This window comes from Lampris incognitus, chromosome 2, assembly GCF_029633865.1.
Source record: "Lampris incognitus isolate fLamInc1 chromosome 2, fLamInc1.hap2, whole genome shotgun sequence".
Taxonomy (NCBI): domain Eukaryota; kingdom Metazoa; phylum Chordata; class Actinopteri; order Lampriformes; family Lampridae; genus Lampris; species Lampris incognitus.
In genome coordinates this window covers 7,759,341-7,777,985 of record NC_079212.1, presented here as the reverse complement: position 1 = coordinate 7,777,985, position 18,645 = coordinate 7,759,341, and the positions used below count along the sequence as shown (strand labels likewise).

Below are 18,645 nucleotides of genomic sequence, written 5' to 3'. Positions count from 1 at the left end.
CGAAGCCTACGCTTGCCCACTACATCGCCCAAAAAGTCCGTCATTAGCTTACTGTGCAAGATGAGAGCCTGGCAGCTGGGGGCCGCCGTGTGATGAAGCCCTCCATTGAAGGAGTCGTAGAGATGGGGAGATGGAGGAGGAGGAGGGGGGCGGGGAGCATGCCCGCACCCCGATATAACAACACACTCGAACCGCTCCGACAGCCAACACATATGTTGAAGGTAAACACGCATGTCAGAGGGCACAGGAACACAGACAGACATGATAAATGGCCTGGGGTTCCCCACGAGAGGGACACACACACACACACACTTATGTCTACATACACTCAAACATGCAAGCTTGCTAGGAGGTGAGAGGTGATGGAGGAAAGTGATGTGTGGTCAACACATCGCCGACAGCAAAACACAGAGAATCCCTTTCATTTGGCGTGCTGACCTCATATCTCATCACCACCTGTGTACCACAACCTAACTGCAACACGCCGTGTGTTCACGTTAATGTGTGTCCGTGCATTTATTAATGGATACGCACGTTCATGCATATGGCATTAGAGTTGTGCGTGATGTCCATGCAGGCAAAGTGTGTGTGTGTGTGTGTGCCCCTCGGAGAGCTCTTTGAGCAAGGACATGACCTTGCTGGTACAGCTGGACTCTCTGCATGTTTAGCCGGGGTAACCGTGGCAACGGCGCCGGGCAGACAGGACGTCTACGTCGGGGATTTGGAAGTCATAACTCCGCTACTGCTCTAAAGCTTCATTATGCCATTGGTTACTGTAACCAGCCAATACAAACAGACACACGAACACAATTTGTGGGTGAAACAGTGTGTTGGGGGCTAATGTGATTCGTTTTCCCTCCTCCTGCAGGGATCATCCGCCTCTGCAGAGGGCAAGATGTGTTTCACACATTTAACAATCATGCTAAAGTTGAAGGCTTTATATATTAATATGGCATGCCCTGTGTGTACAGGTTCGTGTGTGAATGGGTGACTGAGTGAGTGAGAGAGAGCAATGAGCAATAGAGAGAGACAGATGGCGGCACGGTGGCGCAGCGGTTAGTGCTGTCGCCTCACAGCAAGAAGGTCCTGGGTTTGAACCCCGGGGTTGTCCAACCTTGGGGGGTTCCTCCCAGGTCCTTTCTGTGCAGAGTTTGCATGTTCTCCCCGTGTCTGCGGTGGGTTTTCTCCGGGTGCTCCTGTTTCCCCCACCATCAGAGAGACATGCATGTTAGGGTTAGTACTCCTGTCTGTGCCCCTGAGCAAGGCATGGCAAGACCAACCGGAGTTGGTCCCCGAGTGCTGCACAGCAGCTGCTCGCTGCTCCTAGATACACAGCTAGGATGGGTTACGTACATGCAGAGGAAGAACTGCTCCGTGGGGATTAATAAAGTAGTAAAAAGAGAGAGAGAGAGAGAGAGACAGAGAGAGAGAGAGAGAGAGAGAGAGAGAGAGAGAGAGAGAGAGCGACGGCCGGTGCTGTGATGGTGAAGTGAAAAGTCGGTCATGTTGCCAAACAGAAGTGGATTCAGTTGGCTCAGCATGGCCGCTCTACGCCTCTGTTTGTGCTCTAAAGCTGGGAACCCACTGCAGGACTTTTAAAGTCGTGACCGGAGAAACAGCTCAGCATCACACGTTCAGCGACTGACGCCGGTTGACGAGTCACAGATAAGCACACCGGTTACCACTGCCTCAATAGAGACGCCCAGACTTGTCCTGATTCAGTTCGTAAAAAATCACACACGTTTGATATTATTCACGAAGGCACCAGCGACAGAGCGAAGGGCGATACGGGCAGCGAGCGATTTGAGTCTTTAACCTCCGCGCAGTACGAGATAACACGTCGACCGTCCATGATGACCCACACTATTCTGCACAGACTGGTGCAGACTCTCCGCCATCTGGAAAACTAGTCATCATGGCTAAATCAGAGTTATGAGAGGCCTTCAAATTATCTCAAGTGTTCCCGGCTTAACAGTCTTCCACCAGTCTCCCTCCCTCCTTCCTTCCTTCTCTCTCTCTCCCCCTCCCTCTCTCTCTCTCTCTCCCTCTCTCTCTCTCTCTCCCTCTCTCCACTGCTCGAGAGCAGTTGCTCGCATACCTTTTTGGGCCAAGTTCCACTTCTGACCAAGCATCCAATTACCACCTACAAGCCACCATAAAAGTCTCACTGACTAACATGATCACAGACACGCACACGCAAGCACCTCCCGACGCCCCACAATCTCTCATCATGACAGAAATAAAAAGGACACATGAACGGATTTCTGACAAATGCGATCACACCCCCAACACTAAACTATGAAACTATGATGAACAACCATACTACGATCCATCCACTATCCAAACCCCCTGTTCTGCTCTCAAGGTCCTGGGGACGCTGGAGCCTATCCCAACAGTCACTGGGAGGCAGGCGGGGAGATACCCTGGACAGGCCGCCAGACCATCACAGCGCCAACACACACACACACACACACACACACACACACACACACACACACACACACACACACACACACACACACACACACACACACACACACACACACACAAACATCTAGGGACAATTTAGTACGGCCAATTCACCTGACCTACATGTCTTTGGATTGTGGGAGGAACCTGGAGCACCCGGAGGAAACCCACGCAGACACGGGGAGAACATGCAAACTCCACACAGAGGATGACCCGGGACGACACCCCAAGGTTGGTTCGTTCGAACCCAGCACCAAAACCCTAGACCCAGGAGAGAACCAGGACTAGATGAGAACGAACACTGCAGGGAGAGGCTTTGGCCACGTCTATGCTATGGATTTTTTTTACCCCCCCCCCTTTTTGTCTCCATGGTGATGGTGGTCACTTGGCTCGGGTCCTGGGTGGTTCCGGTGGCATCTGGACACTGCTTGGCATCCTCCTCAACAAATTCTTCATCTATTTTATAATTCCATTATAATTCTGTTATCCTCTTTCAAATGCTGTATTCTGTAAATTGTGTAAACACAACATCCGTTGGACACTGTCCCGTCTTGGGCGAGAGACCCCTCGTCTGTTGCTGTCAGTTGCACGATGATAATGGGATTATTCTACTGCATGATGACAATGGTTGACTTAATCACCAAGTCAGAATGGTAAAGTGTCTCCGTGGTTTTGAATTAGCGTTGCTGGTTTCTCGGTGCTTACAACAGACTTCTAGAGTCACCTGGATAACCAGCAAGGGGCGCTCTGCGTACAACTGTTGGTATCACAGCTTGAGTATCACTGATCTAATGTCTCTCCCCTTCTCTCGCTCTCTCCCCCACATGATGCTCCTCTGTGCTTCTCAGACTCTGCTCCCAACCTTCCTTTTCCCTGCCTCCTCCTCTTCCTTCATCCATCACCTCCTCCTCCCTTCCTTCTCCAATACATGCCTCCCTTCAGCCATCCATCTCCCCCTCAATTCATCACTTCCTCCTACTGTTCATGCTTTCATCCATCCCTCTATTCCGTTTGTTCTTTCTGCACTTCTTGTCTACATCTTATCTCTTCTCTCTCCCTGTCTCTGTCTCTTTCTCTCTCTCCGTCTCTCTCGTAGACACGGATGTAAAGCTGCTGTTTATTAGGATGGTAAAGGCCAGGATGATGATCAACTTCAGTTATTATAGAGGAATGAGAGATACCCAGCAGCTCAGTGTTGTCTGGGCTCATGGGGACATGTTGTGCTCAGTAAAACACAACCAACTTGTTTTTTTCTGGAGAACTGATGTGATTTACTTTTCTTCTCAAATATTTATTCATTTGCTTGTGGTTTGAATATGATTGTATTTCTTTAAAATAAAATTTACTCTTTAAAAATAAAAAAAATCTCTCGTCTCTCTGTCTCTCTCTGTCTCTCTCTGTCTCTCTCTGTCTCTCCGTCTCTAGAGGTCGTCCTCAATCCAATCCAGTCTAACATACGACACATTCACACACTGCCTTCACAGGTCCAAATACACGTTGATTGCCAACATATGGATGAATGAGGACCTAGCGCAGAATCCCCAGCCGAAACCAGGAAGCTTCAGATGACCAGATGACCCGCTCTACCTCCTGAGCCACGCCGCCCCGACTCTCCTCTATTCATAAAATGTTAAATGATAATGTTAATGCTGGAACAACCGGGACTTCACTCCTACCTAAAATGACCGTGGGGACCACCCACGGTTTTTAAACTCTATATTCTGTCCAGATAAATACCCCGTTGAGATATTGATGCAGTACATATGTTAGTATGTCTGTTATGAAACTGACACCAAAATTAAAATTTTAACAACTCTAATACGATTCTTCAAACAATTAAAAATGGTCGCTGTCCAACGCCTGTAAACACTGCAACGCCTCGATGGTAGTCATGGTTTCGTCTGTAACGGCATCTGTACCCAAACATGTTGGACGTAATCAAAAATCAAGTTTAGACTACTTCTCTGCACTAGAGGACGCAAGTGTGTTTCTAGGACAGAGCAACGAACTTCACGAAGGAAATGATGTGAGCATTCAGGGAGCGGCAGGTCTGTATGTTCGTTTTTCACCCCGTTAAGTTATTAAACTTTGAAAATCCAAAACGGTCAAAATTACCATCTTGGTCATTCTAGTGTTAAATAAGAAGTTATTTGTAGAATAAGAAGTTATTTGCAGAATAAGAAGTTATTTGTAGAATAAGAAGTTATTTGCAGAATAAGAAGTTATTTGCAGAATAAGAGCTATATTCAGGGTGGTGCAGGCTTTCTGCAGAGTGTGTATGTGCAGAGGGCTGATAGATATATTGCAGTGTGGCTCAATACGCTTAATGATTGGCTTCTCAGACCCTTAACCTGATCTTAATGCCACCAAACCCACACCTAAACTGAACCATCTCTAACCTAATACTTAAATATAACCATTTCTAATCTTATCCCTACTTCACAATTTTTCGATAGAACATGGCTTTGCCCTTCCAACCAAAATCTATAACTGAAAGAAAACAACCGTTTGAAATGATTTTGATTGGACTTCTTTCTGTATATTCAGCTTGCTAGCATTAGCCTACAAAGGCTACATGAAACGCATTACTTTGGGGGTACGGTGATGAGGCCTCAGCTTGACAGCAGTCTGCAAAACCGTCTGCTGTTCTTTCTGAATAGTGTGATGAATACTCGATTCTGATCGGTCAATTAAAGCATTCAGAATGTTTTAATTGACCAATCAGAATCGAGTATACATCATAGCCAGGTCATACCTAAACATTTATAAGCTAAGAGTAACACCTGAAACATCTCTTCGATAACAGTATTAAAGTGGATGATGTGAGCAGGTGTCCTGAACAACATGCTCATTCATCAACTTGTGTATCGTATGCATGTGACAAAAGCGATCTGATATGCTGGCATGTTGTCTCATGAGGCCTGACGTGTGTAACTATATAGTCACCCCCCCAGTTGTACCGGCCAATTACCCCACTCTTCTGAGCCGTCCCAGTCGCTGCTCCACCCACTCTGCTGATCCGGGGAGGGCTGCAGACTACCACAAGCCTCCTCCCATACATGTGGAGTCACCAGTCGCTTTTCACCTGACAGTGAGGAGTTTCACCAGAAGCATGTAGCACGCGGGAGGATCACGCTATTCCCCCCCCAAGTTCCCTACACCCCCCCGAAGAGGTGCCCTGACTGACCAGAGGAGGCGCTAGTGCATGCAGTGACCAGGACACATACCCACATCCGGCTTCCCACCTGCAGACACGGCCAATTGTGTCTGTAGGGACACCCAAGCAAGGTGGAGGTAACATGGGGGATTCGATCCGGCGATCCCCATGTTGGTAGCCAACGGAATAGACCGCCGCTCTACCCGGACACCCCTATATACATGAACTCTCATCATGACGTGGCGTCCTGGTCCGGTGAGACTAGCTGACATGCATCATATTCACATGACAGAACGCTGCCAGTCAACATGTTTTGGGGAACAGCGATTAGGCTGCACGCGAAGGTTTCGTCCGCGGGACTGATCTGCCTCCATCCATCCTTCCCTCAGCCCACCGCTATCCTCACCCTCCATCTCTGAAATGTAAACAGAGATGATATCAGCGGCGCTCTCCGCACTTACACGAGGATCGGGTTCAGTGAAGCCGGCGAGGTGTTGTGGCATGTAGCTTTATCCGACGCCGTGTGTGGAAACGTCTCAATGGCTGCCTATTCAAACTGTCCAAACACATAATTTCTCTGCTGCAGACCTACATCCCGTGACCCTTGACTCAATAATGACTAGCTTCTCGGGAGGCCATCTGTGTGTTGATGCACGTATGTGCGCGTGTGTGTGTGTGTGTTCATGTTAAAGTGTGTGAATAATGTACAGTCTGGTGGAAACTCAATCCAGTGTGGGGTGACAGAGCAGCCCTGCACCGCTCCTTATCCATCAAACATCCAGCCCTGTATCTGAAAATATGAAAATGCACACACACACACACACACACACACACACAGACACGAGCATGTAAACCCAGCGTACAGTGAGAGGATATTGAAAATGATTTTTCCCCTCTTGTCTCTTTCATTAACAGTGTTGAAAAGCCAAAAGTCTGCTCTCCCTCTTTATGACTCTGTCTCTCTCTCACTCACACACACACACACACACACACACACACACACACACACTGGTTCACAGGGGAAACACGCTTCACATGGTTTGCTTCAGCTGGTCTTCTTGACAAATGCCACATTACAGTGGAGAGACGGAGAAAAGCTGGAGGCCAGTCAAACTCTCTCATGACTTCTGAGAGCTGACATACTTCCCTTTGTGCAGCCCCCCAGTCTACCCTGTCTCTCTCTCCAGTCCACCCTGTCTCTCTCTCTGTGTCTCTCTCTTCACATCTACTGTCTCTCTCGCTCTCTTAATTTCTACGTCTCTCTCTCTCTCTCTTCACATCTACCATGTCTCTCTCTCTTCACATCTACCATGTCTCTCTCTCTTCACATCTACGTCTCCCTCTCTCTCTTCACATCTACCATGTCTCTCTCTCTTCACATCTACCACGTCCTCTCTCTCTTCACATCTACCATGTCTCTCTCTCTTCACATCTACGTCTCCCTCTCTCTCTTCACATCTACCATGTCTCTCTCTCTTCACATCTACCACGTCCTCTCTCTCTTCACATCTACCATGTCTCTCTCTCTTCACATCTACCACGTATCTCTCTTCACATCTACCATGTCTCTCTCTTCACCTCTACCACATCCTCTCTCTCTTCACATCTACCATGTCTCTCTCTCTCATCACATCTACTATGTCTCTCTCTCTTCACATCTAACGTGTCTCTCTCTCTTCACATCTAACATATCTCTCTCTCTCTTCACATCTACCATATCTCTCTCTCCACATCTACCATGTCTCTCTCTCTCTTCACATCTACCATATCTCTCCTCTTCAGTTCCCCCGTGGCATCCAGGGGGAATTTGGCCGTTAGAATCATAAAGCCGTGGTTTGTTTGTGTGTGTGTGTGTGTGTGTGTGTGTGTGTGTGTGTGTGTGTGTGTGTGTGTGTGTGTGTGAGTGTGTGTCTCCAGACTGTGAGAGAGAGAGCGTGTTTGTGTGTGTGTGTGTGTCTCCAGACTGTGAGAGAGAGAGCGTGTGTGTGTGTGTCTCCAGACTGTGAGAGAGAGAGCGTGTGTGTGTGCGTGTGTGTGTGTCTCCAGACTGTGAGTGATTACATGAGAGTTTCTGTAAAGTTGTGCAGCTCTTGTGTGTCAAGGTCCTTGTGGGATTTATTGTTTCAAATGTAAAACATGCCGGGCCTGATTCAACTTTGCTTTAATCCTCATCATCAATGACCCACACACAATCACCCTTTTCACACGCACAGACACGCACGCAAACACAGACCCGCGCGCGCACACACACACACACACACACAACCGCAAAAACACAGGTACAAAGACATAGGGACAAAAAAACACTGGAGACAAATCAGCAGAGATGACACACACACACACAGCATGCACGCACGTACGCACACACGCAAAAACACACACACACAAGCGAACACCCTATGACACACTGGAGCGATTAACTTGCATTACAGCCTTTAGTGTAGATTTGTGTGGCGACTGCTGTGCGAGCACAGTAATGTGTTCACTGTAGTGGTTGTGAAGTGATGAAGGCTCACTGAGCAGGGACAACACACGGCAGTACAACTACACAAGAGACACAATAATGTGTGTTATTCAGCGTGGCCTGTGCTGACGGCCATGCTTCTCCCAGTCACACAAAGGATGAAGAGACAGAGAGAGAAATAAAGACTGCTAACATAGATGCAAAGAAGAACACACACAGACAGACAGACAGGCAGGCAGACAGACAGAGAGATAGACTTACAGAAAGACAGATAGACAGACAGCTGACAGGACTAAAGGACTGTTGGATGGACAGGTGAATCAGTGGATGGATGTATGGATAGACAGATGGATGGGTGGATGACGGATGGATGACGATAAATGGATGGATGATGGATAGAGAGCACAGACAGATGGATGGGTAATGGATAGATGGATAGATGATGGGTAGATGGATGGATGTATGGATAGACAGCACAGACAGATGGATGGGTGATGGGTGGATGTATGGATAGACAGCACAGACAGATGGACGGGTGATGGATAGATGGATAGATGATGGGTAGATGGATGGATGTATGGATAGACAGTACATACAGATGGATGGGTGATGTACGGATGAATGGATAGATAGCATAGACGAATGGGTGATGGATGGATGTATGGATGATGGATGGATGTATGGATAGATAGCATAGACAGATGGATGGGTGATGGGATGATGGATGGATGTATGGATAGATAGCATAGACGGATGGGTGATGGATGGATGGATGTATGGATGATGGATAATGGATGGATAGATAGCATAGACAGATGGATGGGTGATGGATGGATGGATGGATGGATGATGGACAGACAGCACAGACAGATGGATGGGTGTGGTGTAAGACTGACTTCATCTCCAGGATCTCCTCCAGCTGTTTGCGTCTCTCTTGGCGCAGGCTGTTGAGGTGTCCGTCCCTCTCATGGAGTGACTGCTGGGTGGAAGTCAGACGCACTTTGGTGGCATCGAGCTCCTGACGCGTCTTTTCCAAGGCCCCCATTAACTCCTCCAGCTGCAAGTGAGGAGAGACACACACACACACAATTCAAACCACACATATGGACGGATGGATGGACTGCATTTATATAGCACTTTTCTAGCTGCAACAAATATGCTGCAAATAATACGTTACTATAATAATATGTCGCAAACAAATATGTAGCTGCAACAAGCACACATGTTCGTAGCTGCACAACCACACAATGCATGTAAGTGCATCCTAAGACAAAAGAAATCTCAAATTATTCAGTGTTAGAATATTACATATTTCATACATAGGTGCAAATCGGGTCATGAGTTACTAATTGTGCGTATACACACACACACACCATAATATGGCACAGGCTTCTGTCCACTGCTAACTTTCTGGGAAGATCTGTATGTGTTTTTGTGTTCATGTTTGTGTGTATGTGTGCATGTTTGTGTTTATGTACTATGTGTGCATGTTTGTGTGTATGTGTCCATGTTTTTGTGTATGTTTGTGTGCATGTTTGTATGTGTGCATGTTTGTGTGTATGTGTCCATGTTTGTGTGTATGTGTGCATACAGCATGCCCTGCTGCGGCATTACTGTGCTGAAAATTCTTTGTTTTTTTTTTATTTTGTAATTTTTTTGTAGACGTGACAAAACAGCCCCATACAAGTAAGCTGATAAGAGAGGAGAACTAGAACTGAACCAGGGTCAAAGATCACATGAGCGGCACAGCCCCTGCCACCCGCACTGAAAAACAAGGACACACACTCTCACCATTTTCCCTCTTTTCTTTCTTCTTTTTGACCCCCCCCCCCCTTTTTCTCCCCAATTGTACCTGGCCAATTACCCCACTCTTCCAAGCCATCCCGGTCACTGCTCGACCCCCTCTGCCGATCCGGGGAGGGCTGCAGACTACCACATGCCTCCTCCCATACATGTGGAGTCACGAGCCGCTTCTTTTCACCTGACAGTGAGGAGTTTCACCATGGGGATGTAGCGCGTGGAAGGATCAAGCTATTCCCGCCAGTCCCCCCCCCCCCGAACAGGCGCCCCAACCAACCAGAGGAGGCGCTAGTGCAGCGACCAGGACACATACCCACATCCGGCTTCCCACCCACAGACACGGCGAAGTGTGTCTGTAGGGATACCCGATCAAGCCAGAGATGAGGATTTGAACCAGTGATCCCCTGTGTTGGTAGGTAACGGAATAGACCGCTACACTACCTGGACGCCCTCCTCTAAACTTTTCTCAGTTTTTTCAAATGTGGTGTTACTCCAGTGCAGGTGAGGGGACTGTTCAACCATTCAGCTCATCTCTCTCGCTCCTTCTCTCTGTGTCCAACCCGAGTGTCTGACAGACAGGATGTGACCTCAGGGCGTGATTATCCAAAGACGGGAAGTGTCTAAATTGTCCTGCAAGTACTCCACGTCGGGATGCAGGACGTCCTGACAGCCGCGTGATGAGCGTTTTACATCTATCCCCGTTTCGTCCTGACGATCTGCAGATTCCCCTCACAAAGTGATCAAACCAGGTTACTCTGCAGCGCCGGATGCCAATGAACACGGGGAGGGAAGGAGGGATGACAGGGATGAAAAGAGAAAGAGAGAATATCAGGGGAAAAGTTCTCCATGGGGGAGGAAGGGAACGGGCCTCTTTTATGAAGGGGCCAAATCGTTCGCACATTTTCGGGACAGCCTCCACCTCCGCCACTTCACTAGGTGTGTTTCCCAGATGTCAGACAACGCGCTCGCTCCTCAAGAATACGGCACACGGAGCGAGGGAAAACATGCAGGGGAACGGGACAGAGGAAGACAGACAGGTGGGGAGGGTTAAAGTGGTGCGAGAGACTGTGAGTGACAAGTCTCAATCTTGTGTCTTGCTTTGAGGTAAAACAGGCTGCTCTGTACAGGTATGTGTTGAGCTATCAGCTCCACGTGTGCTACAGACAAGGTCTGTAGGTGAAGCTGTCTTATGATGCTATCACCTACACATAACTTCTTTATTGTTGGCTAATATTGTGTATTTACAGGTTTCCTTCCTAACAGCTAACACGGTATTCATACTTTGAAAGTGTTACCTTGTTCTATACACTTGATGCTTGTGTAGTGTAATACATCAGCAAGTGCATGTCAGTTCTATATGGTTGATGCTTGTGTAGTGTAATACATCAGTAAGTGCATGTTAGTTCTTTTTCTTATAAATTGTATTTCTGTTTTTTCCCTTTTTCTCCCAATTTAGTGGCCAATCAATCCCTATTTTAGTTCAAACACCCACCCTCGTACTACATGCGTTCGCCAGCTGCATCTTTCCGGCCGGCAGTCTCGAAGGAGACGCCTCGCCACTTTTGTGACAAGGCGAATCCAGGCCAAACCACTGCTTTTTCCGACACACACAGAGACGCATTCATGTGATGAACACAAGCCGACTCCGGCCCCTTCCGCAGACAGCGTTGCCAATTACTGCTGCTTCATCGAGTCCGGCCATAGTCGGTTCTGACGAGACAGAGGCGCGAACCCCGGTCCCCAGTGGGCAACTGCATCAACACAAAGCCGATGCTTAGACCGCTACACCACCGCGGACCCAGTGCATGTTAGTTCTATACACTTGATGCTAGTGTAGTGTAATACATCAGTAAGTGCATGTTAGTTCTATACACTTGATGCTTGTGTAGTGTAATATACAGTGCATCTGGAAAGTATTCACACCCCTTCACTTTGCCCACATTTTGTTATGTTACAGCCTTATTCCAAAATGCATTAAATCCCTTTTTTCTCTCTCATCAATCTACATACAATACCCCATAATGACAAAGTGAAAAAGCTTTTGCAGAAACTTTTGCAAATTTGTTAAAAATAAAAAACTGAAATATTACATGTACATAAGTATTCACACCCTTTACTCAGTATTTGGTTGATGCACCCTTGGCAGCGATTACAGCCTCAAGTCTTCTTGGGTATGAAGCTACAAGCTTGGCACACCTATATTTGGGGTATTTCTCCCATTCTTCTCTGCAGATCCTCTCGAGCTCTGTAAGGTTAGATGGGGTGCGTCGCTGCACAGTTATTTTCAGGTCTTTCCAGAGATGTTCAATGGGGTTCAAGTCTGGGCTCTGGCTGGGCCACTCAAGGACATTCACACACTTGTCCCGAAGCCACTCCTTCGTTGTCTTGGCTGTGTGCTTAGGGTTGTTGTCGTGCTGAAAGGTAAACCTTCGCCCCAGTCTGAGGTCCTGAGCACTCTGGAGCAGGTTTTCATCAAGGATCTCTCTGTACTTTGCTCCATTCATCTTTCCCTCGGTCCTGACTAGTCTCCCAGTTCCTGCCGCTAAAAAACATCCCCACAGCATGATGCTGCCACCACCATGCTTCACTGTAGGGATGGTATTAGCAAGGTGATGAGAGGTGCCTGGTTTCCTCCAGATGTGATATTTGGCATTCAGGCCAAAGAGTTCAATCTTGGTTTCGTCAGACCAGAGAATCTTGTTTCTCATGGTCTGAGAGTCCTTTAGGTGCTTTCTGGCAAACTCCAAGCGGGCTGTCATGTGTCTTTTACTGAGCAGAGGCTTCCGTCTGGCCACTCTACCGTAAAGGCCTGATTGGTGGAGTGCTGCAGAGACGGTTGTCCTTCTGGAAGGTTCTCCCATCTCCACAGAGGAACGCTGGAGCTCTGTCAGAGTGACCATCGGGTTCTTGGTCACCTTCCTGACCAAGGCCCTTCTCCCCCGATTGCTCAGTTTGGCTGGGCGGCCAGCTCTAGGAAGAGTCCTTGTGGATCCAAACTTCTTCCATTTACGAATGATGGAGACCACTGTGCTCTTCGGGACCTTCAAAGCTGTAGACATTTTTTTGTACCCTTCCCCAGATCTGTGCCTCGATACAATCCTGTCTTGGAGGTCCACAGACAATTCCTTTGACTCCATGGCTTGGTTTCTGCTCTGACATGCACTGTCAACAGTGGGACTTTATATAGACAGGTTTGTGCCTTTCCAAATCATGTCCAATCAATTGAATTTACTACAGGTGGACTCCAATCAGGATGTAGAAACATCTCAAGGATGATCAGTGGAAACAGGATGAACCTGAGCTCAATTTTGAGTGTCATAGCAAAGGGTATGAGTACTTATGTACATGCAATACTTCAGTTTTTTATTTTTAATAAATTTGCAAAAACTTCTACAAAACCTTTTTCACTTTGTCATTATGGGGTATTGTGTGTAGATTGATGAGAAAAAAAAGGAATTTAATCAATTTTGGGATAAGGCTGTAACATAACAAAATGTGGGGAAAGTGAAGGGGTGTGAATACTTTCCGGATGCACTGTATCAGTAAGTGCATGTTAGTTCTATACACTTGATGCTTGTGTAGTGTAATACATCAGTAAGTGCATGTTAGTTCTATACACTTGTTGCTAGTGTAGTGTAATACATCAGTAAGTGCATGTTAGTTCTATACACTTGATGCTTGTGTAGTGTAATACATCAGTAAGTGCATGTTAGTTCTGTACACTTGATGCTTGTGTAGTGTAATACATCAGTAAGTGCATGTTAGTTCTATACACTTGTTGCTAGTGTAGTGTAATACATCAGTAAGTGCATGTTAGTTCTATACACTTGTTGCTAGTGTAGTGTAATACATCAGTAAGTGCATGTTAGTTCTATACACTTGATGCTTGTGTAGTGTAATACATCAGTAAGTGCATGTTAGTTCTGTACACTTGATGCTTGTGTAGTGTAATACATCAGTAAGTGCATGTTAGTCCTTCACCCCTGCACAGATCGAGATGATTACATACAGTATACAGGAAGTTGGTACCATTATATCTGCATGGGACTGTGATGAAGGGGCAATGTTGAACAGCGACAGCCCATAATAAGGTAATGGAAAGGGCATCCGGGTAGCATGGCGGTCTATTCCGTTGTGTACCAACAAGAGATCGCCGATTCAAATCCCCATGTTACCACCGGCTTGATCAGGCGCCCCTACAAACACAATTGGCCGTGTCTGTGGGTGATGTGGGTATGTGTCCTGTTTGCTGCACTAGTGCCTCCTCTGGTCAGTCGGGGCTCCTGTTCGGGGGCGAGGGGGAACTGGAGGGAATAGTGTGTAGGGCTGGATGATTAACCGAATTTCAATTTCAATTACGATTTTGGCTTCTCACGATCATAAAAACAAGATAATCGAAGTAAAACGATTACTATTATGTCGCATGCCGCGGCGTGTAGGCCAGTGTTAGGTTGTGCTGTAAATGCAACGCACCCGTCTTTTCCAGCTAGCTGTGTGCCCCGCCCCTAAAGCTCAAACAGTTTCACTTTTTCCGTTCGTGCCAAGAGGTCGGAGGGGCGGCATGCGTTTTTCAGTCGAGTGAAACAACGTTTAGAAGATGGCAGAAAGGCGGCCTCTGGTGGAGAAGAAAGGTAAAACCAATTCAGTCGTCTGGAAGCATTTTGGGTTCGAGGAGTCGGACTTGGAACAGACTAAAACAGTGAGCAAGATTTGTCACACGGTCGTGTCTGCACCCCAAAGCAACACGACCAATTTGTTTAATCACCTCAAGTCCACTCACAAAGTGGTCTATGACGAAGCTATAAAGGAGCAAATGACATAAAAAAAGTAAAAGCCTGTCGACTTCAGCCAGTGCCACCGCAACACACTCTGCTATTAACGACACTCTCTATAATGCCACCGCATGTCCCACCAGGTCCCCGAGACATCAAGAGATAACAGACGCTGTAACATTCATGCTAGCTAAAGACATGTGCCCTATCAGTACCGTTAGCAACCCGGAGTTCAATAAACTAGTGAACACTTTGGATAAGCGCTACGTGTTGCCATCACGCAACCATTTCAGCAGAGTTGCACTGCCTGCCCTGTATAGTAAATGTCATGCTGAAGTTGGAAAAGATGTCTCTACAGCAGGGTATCTTGCCACCACAACGGATTTATGGTCATGGAGCCGTATATAAGCCTCACGTCGCATTACATCGATCCAGAATTCACCACTCAGCCTTAGAGATAGGGTGAGGAGCTCAGACCTCCGGAGGGAGCTCGGAGTAGAGCCGCTGCTCCTTCGCATTGAAAGAAGCCAGTTGAGGTGGTTCGGGTATCTGATTAGGAGGCCTCCTGGGCGCCTTCCTTTGGAGGTTTACCGGGCACAGCCAACTGGGAGGAGACCCCCGGGTAGACCCAGAACTTGCTGGAGGGACTGCATGTCCGATCTGGCCTGGGAACGCCTTGGGATCCTCCAGGAGGAGATGGAGGGTGTTGCTGGGGAGAGGGACGTCTGGAGTGCCCTACTTAGCTTGCTGCCACCGCGACCCGACCCCGGAGAAGCGGCTGAAGATGAGAGGAGATGAGAATTCACCACGAAGACGAAATGTCTCCAAACTTCTTACTGATTATAACAAACCGTGTTAAGTAGTTTTTGCAGCAGGTTGTGGCTATGAGTGCACTAAAGCATAGTTGGTTATATTTATTTGTTGTGTTTACATATTATTACTATTATTTATTTATTATATTTTTCTTACTTGATTTTAATTTATTTCTTGTTTTTCAGTTCAAATATATGTTAAGTTCAAAGTCATCATGTTTTAATGGTTCAATAATCGCATATGTTTTCAAATCAATGAATAATCATGTTTAATAATCGGGATTTCAACATCAGTCAAAATAATCGTGATTACGATTTTTGCCATAATCGTCCAGCCCTAACAGCGTAATCCTCCCACGCGCTACATCCCCCCGGTGAAACTCCTCACTGTCAGGTGAAAAGAAGTGGCTGGCGACTCCACATGTATGGGAGGAGGCATGTGGTAGTCTGCAGCCCTCCCCGGAGCAGCAGAGGGGGTGGAGCAGCGACCGCGATGGCTCGGAAGAGTGGGGTAATTGGCCGGATGCAATTGGGGAGAAAAGGGGGGGGGGGGCAAAAAAAAAGTAATGGAAAACTAAGTCAAACGTCTTGCATTGTTCAGCTGGTGTTTTTAACATGTTAAAATGACAGCTCTCTGTTCTGAACCTTGCTTTTAACTGCGACGACATCCACAGTAATTTGGAGGAGTTTGAAAATTAATTTTTCACTGCAAAAACGGTCGAAAAGTTTTCCGAGCGTTTTCCAGTTGTCTTTTCAAAGTTCACTGTTCAGACGGAAACACTGACGCTGGAGTTCCTCCCGTTGGGCACGCACAGGCCACGTTTCAGATGGCTTCACTTGAAATCACATGATGGTCATATATCAGACGTAGTCAGGCAGTTTCGAAGCTCCGTTTTCGCCGTCCACGCCACAACGCCACACCTGCCGATCTCAAATGTGTCCGCTTTGAAGAGAACTTTCTGAACAGCTTCATTTCAGGCGGTCCAAAACGACGGGTTTGTGCTGGCAGGAGGCCAAAATAGAGGGGAAGAGATACTTTTTCAGCTCTTCCTGTGGCGGTGTTTGAACTTACTCTGAAAAACGGGCCGCGAGATGCGAGATCCCCCGACGGCAGGAACTGATGTCGGCGGTATGCAGCACCTGGGAAAAGGTTCTCCAAATTACACCACGCCGAATGTCTGCTGTCGGCTCTCAGGCCTCAAAAGACAAAAAGCCGCCCCGTTCTGTCCTGGAAGCCAAAGGTCACTCACATACAACCCCACTGACACCCACCACATGTCTAACCCCCCCCTTGCCCCCACCCCTCCCCCGCGTGCCAAATACTTCCCCGTTACTCCGCCACCCAGGCTAGCCCTCGCTTCACAATCACATAATTAATAAGGAATACAATGCATTTTAGTGAAATTAGGGGCCTAATCTGCTTAGCCGCGAGCCTGTGCGTGCTAATTTAGCTCAACTTCAAGGCAAAGCCCCCCCAGCCAGGGTAAGGCTCTCTAAGACCGGCCTAAAAGCCCCTTTAGTCTCTAAGCTGATTGGGGGCTCAGAGGTAAGGGCCAAATCCCTCTTGTCCATTCGTGTTGGTGTTGCTGGTTCAAAGGCCTAGTTCAAACGCCACGGAGAGAGAGCGAGAGAGAGAGAGAGACGGAGGGGAGAGCAGATTTATGGGGTATGACAAATTTAGAGGGCAGATGAGAGAGAGAGATAGCAAAGGTTAAGGGACGACACAAAGAGGAAGGATACTTGGAGAGACTGACAAAAAGCGTGGCGCGAGAGAGATGGAGAGATAGGCAGGCGAAGGGAGGAAAAGGTGGGGGTGAGTGGAGGAGGGGTGGGGTGGGGTGTGAAGACCGGTGACCCCAGGGACATTACCCATGCTCCATTTCAGCAGGTCAGGCTGATGGGAGACTTTCAGCGCATTAAACATCATGAGACTGATTATTCCGAGACAGAGCGGAGAAGGAAAGAACCGGGAACAGAGAGAACGGAGGGAAAAAAGAAAGAAAAAATATGTGAGAATATGAGGCTGGCAGTGCGCTCTGAAATGGAGCCAGGGTCAGGTGATGTTGTAGCAGGATATGGCCTGTCTCTCTTTCTCTACCTTTTTGCTTTTATCTGTCATTCCTGGTGAGATTAGTGGCGAACAGTGTGGCTGGCGATGCTGTAACCATGACAACGGCATTGTTTTGTTGACTCTGTCTTTCTGCAACCAGGTAGCACAACTGGCCAAAAACCCATTGTGTGTCTGTGCGTGTGTGTGTGTGGTGACGCCATGTTGGCCCCGGGTGTTGATTCGGTGCGCGGCTAACATCGTGGTCACCGAGCAGCTGTTCTTCCCGGGGCGAAACCGGATGCGTTTCCTCCTTCTGGTTCCCGACCACGCAGATGTGACGCCACACTGCTTTAGTGCGTAAATTAGCACAGGCTCACCATTATGTGTGCGTGTTGACTCAGGGTCTGAAGTGGGGTCGGAATGACAGCGGCTTGACCCATGACTCGTTGGGATAACAGGAGCTTGCTGAGCGCCAACACGTCACATGCTAAGGGGTGTTTGCTCGAGTCATCAGCCGCCCTCAGTCCGCATGCGTTCAAGCTGAATCATCAGCTTCTATGGATGCATAAAAAAAGTACTCTGATCCTGTGGACCACATACCACTGACCGTATTATTGCTCACTAAACACTGCAAACCGCACTGAATATTGCTCAAGTGTGTAAAGTACACAAAGAGAGGGAGGGAAAGAAGAATAGAAGAAGAGAGGGAGGGAAAGAAGAGTAGAAGACCCGGTCAGCACTGGCTCCCATCTAACACGCTCTCTCGCCATCACGGGTGCAAAAGAGATCTGTTAATATGAGCCTGTGTATGTTTTTTTTTGGGGGGGGTATCCCCCCCCCTTTTCTCCCCAGTTGTATCCGGCCAATCAACCCACTCTTCCGGGCCGTCCCGGTTGCTGCTCCACCCCCTCCGCTGATCCGGGAAGGGCTGCAGACTTCCACACGCCGCCTCCCATACATGTGGAGTCACCAGCCGTTTCTTTTCACCTGACAGTGAGGAGTTTCACCAGGGGGACGTAGCACGTGGGAGGATCACACTATTCCTCCCCCCCACCTGAACAGGTGCCCCGCCCGACCAGAGGAGGCGCTAGTGCAGCGACCAGGATACATACCCACATCTG

At 47.9% G+C, this 18,645-nt stretch overlaps 1 protein-coding gene across 1 annotated transcript in view; it reads right to left on the bottom strand.

The window, feature by feature from the left end:
- Positions 1 to 18,645, bottom strand: part of LOC130108174 (ELKS/Rab6-interacting/CAST family member 1-like) — a 280,684-nt gene that overhangs the window by 66,706 nt on the left and 195,333 nt on the right. Inside the window, exon 16 of the mRNA XM_056275029.1 lies at positions 8,987 to 9,147. Within this exon, the coding sequence (XP_056131004.1) occupies positions 8,987 to 9,147 (161 nt within the window). The remainder of the gene's footprint in view (positions 1 to 8,986; positions 9,148 to 18,645) is intronic.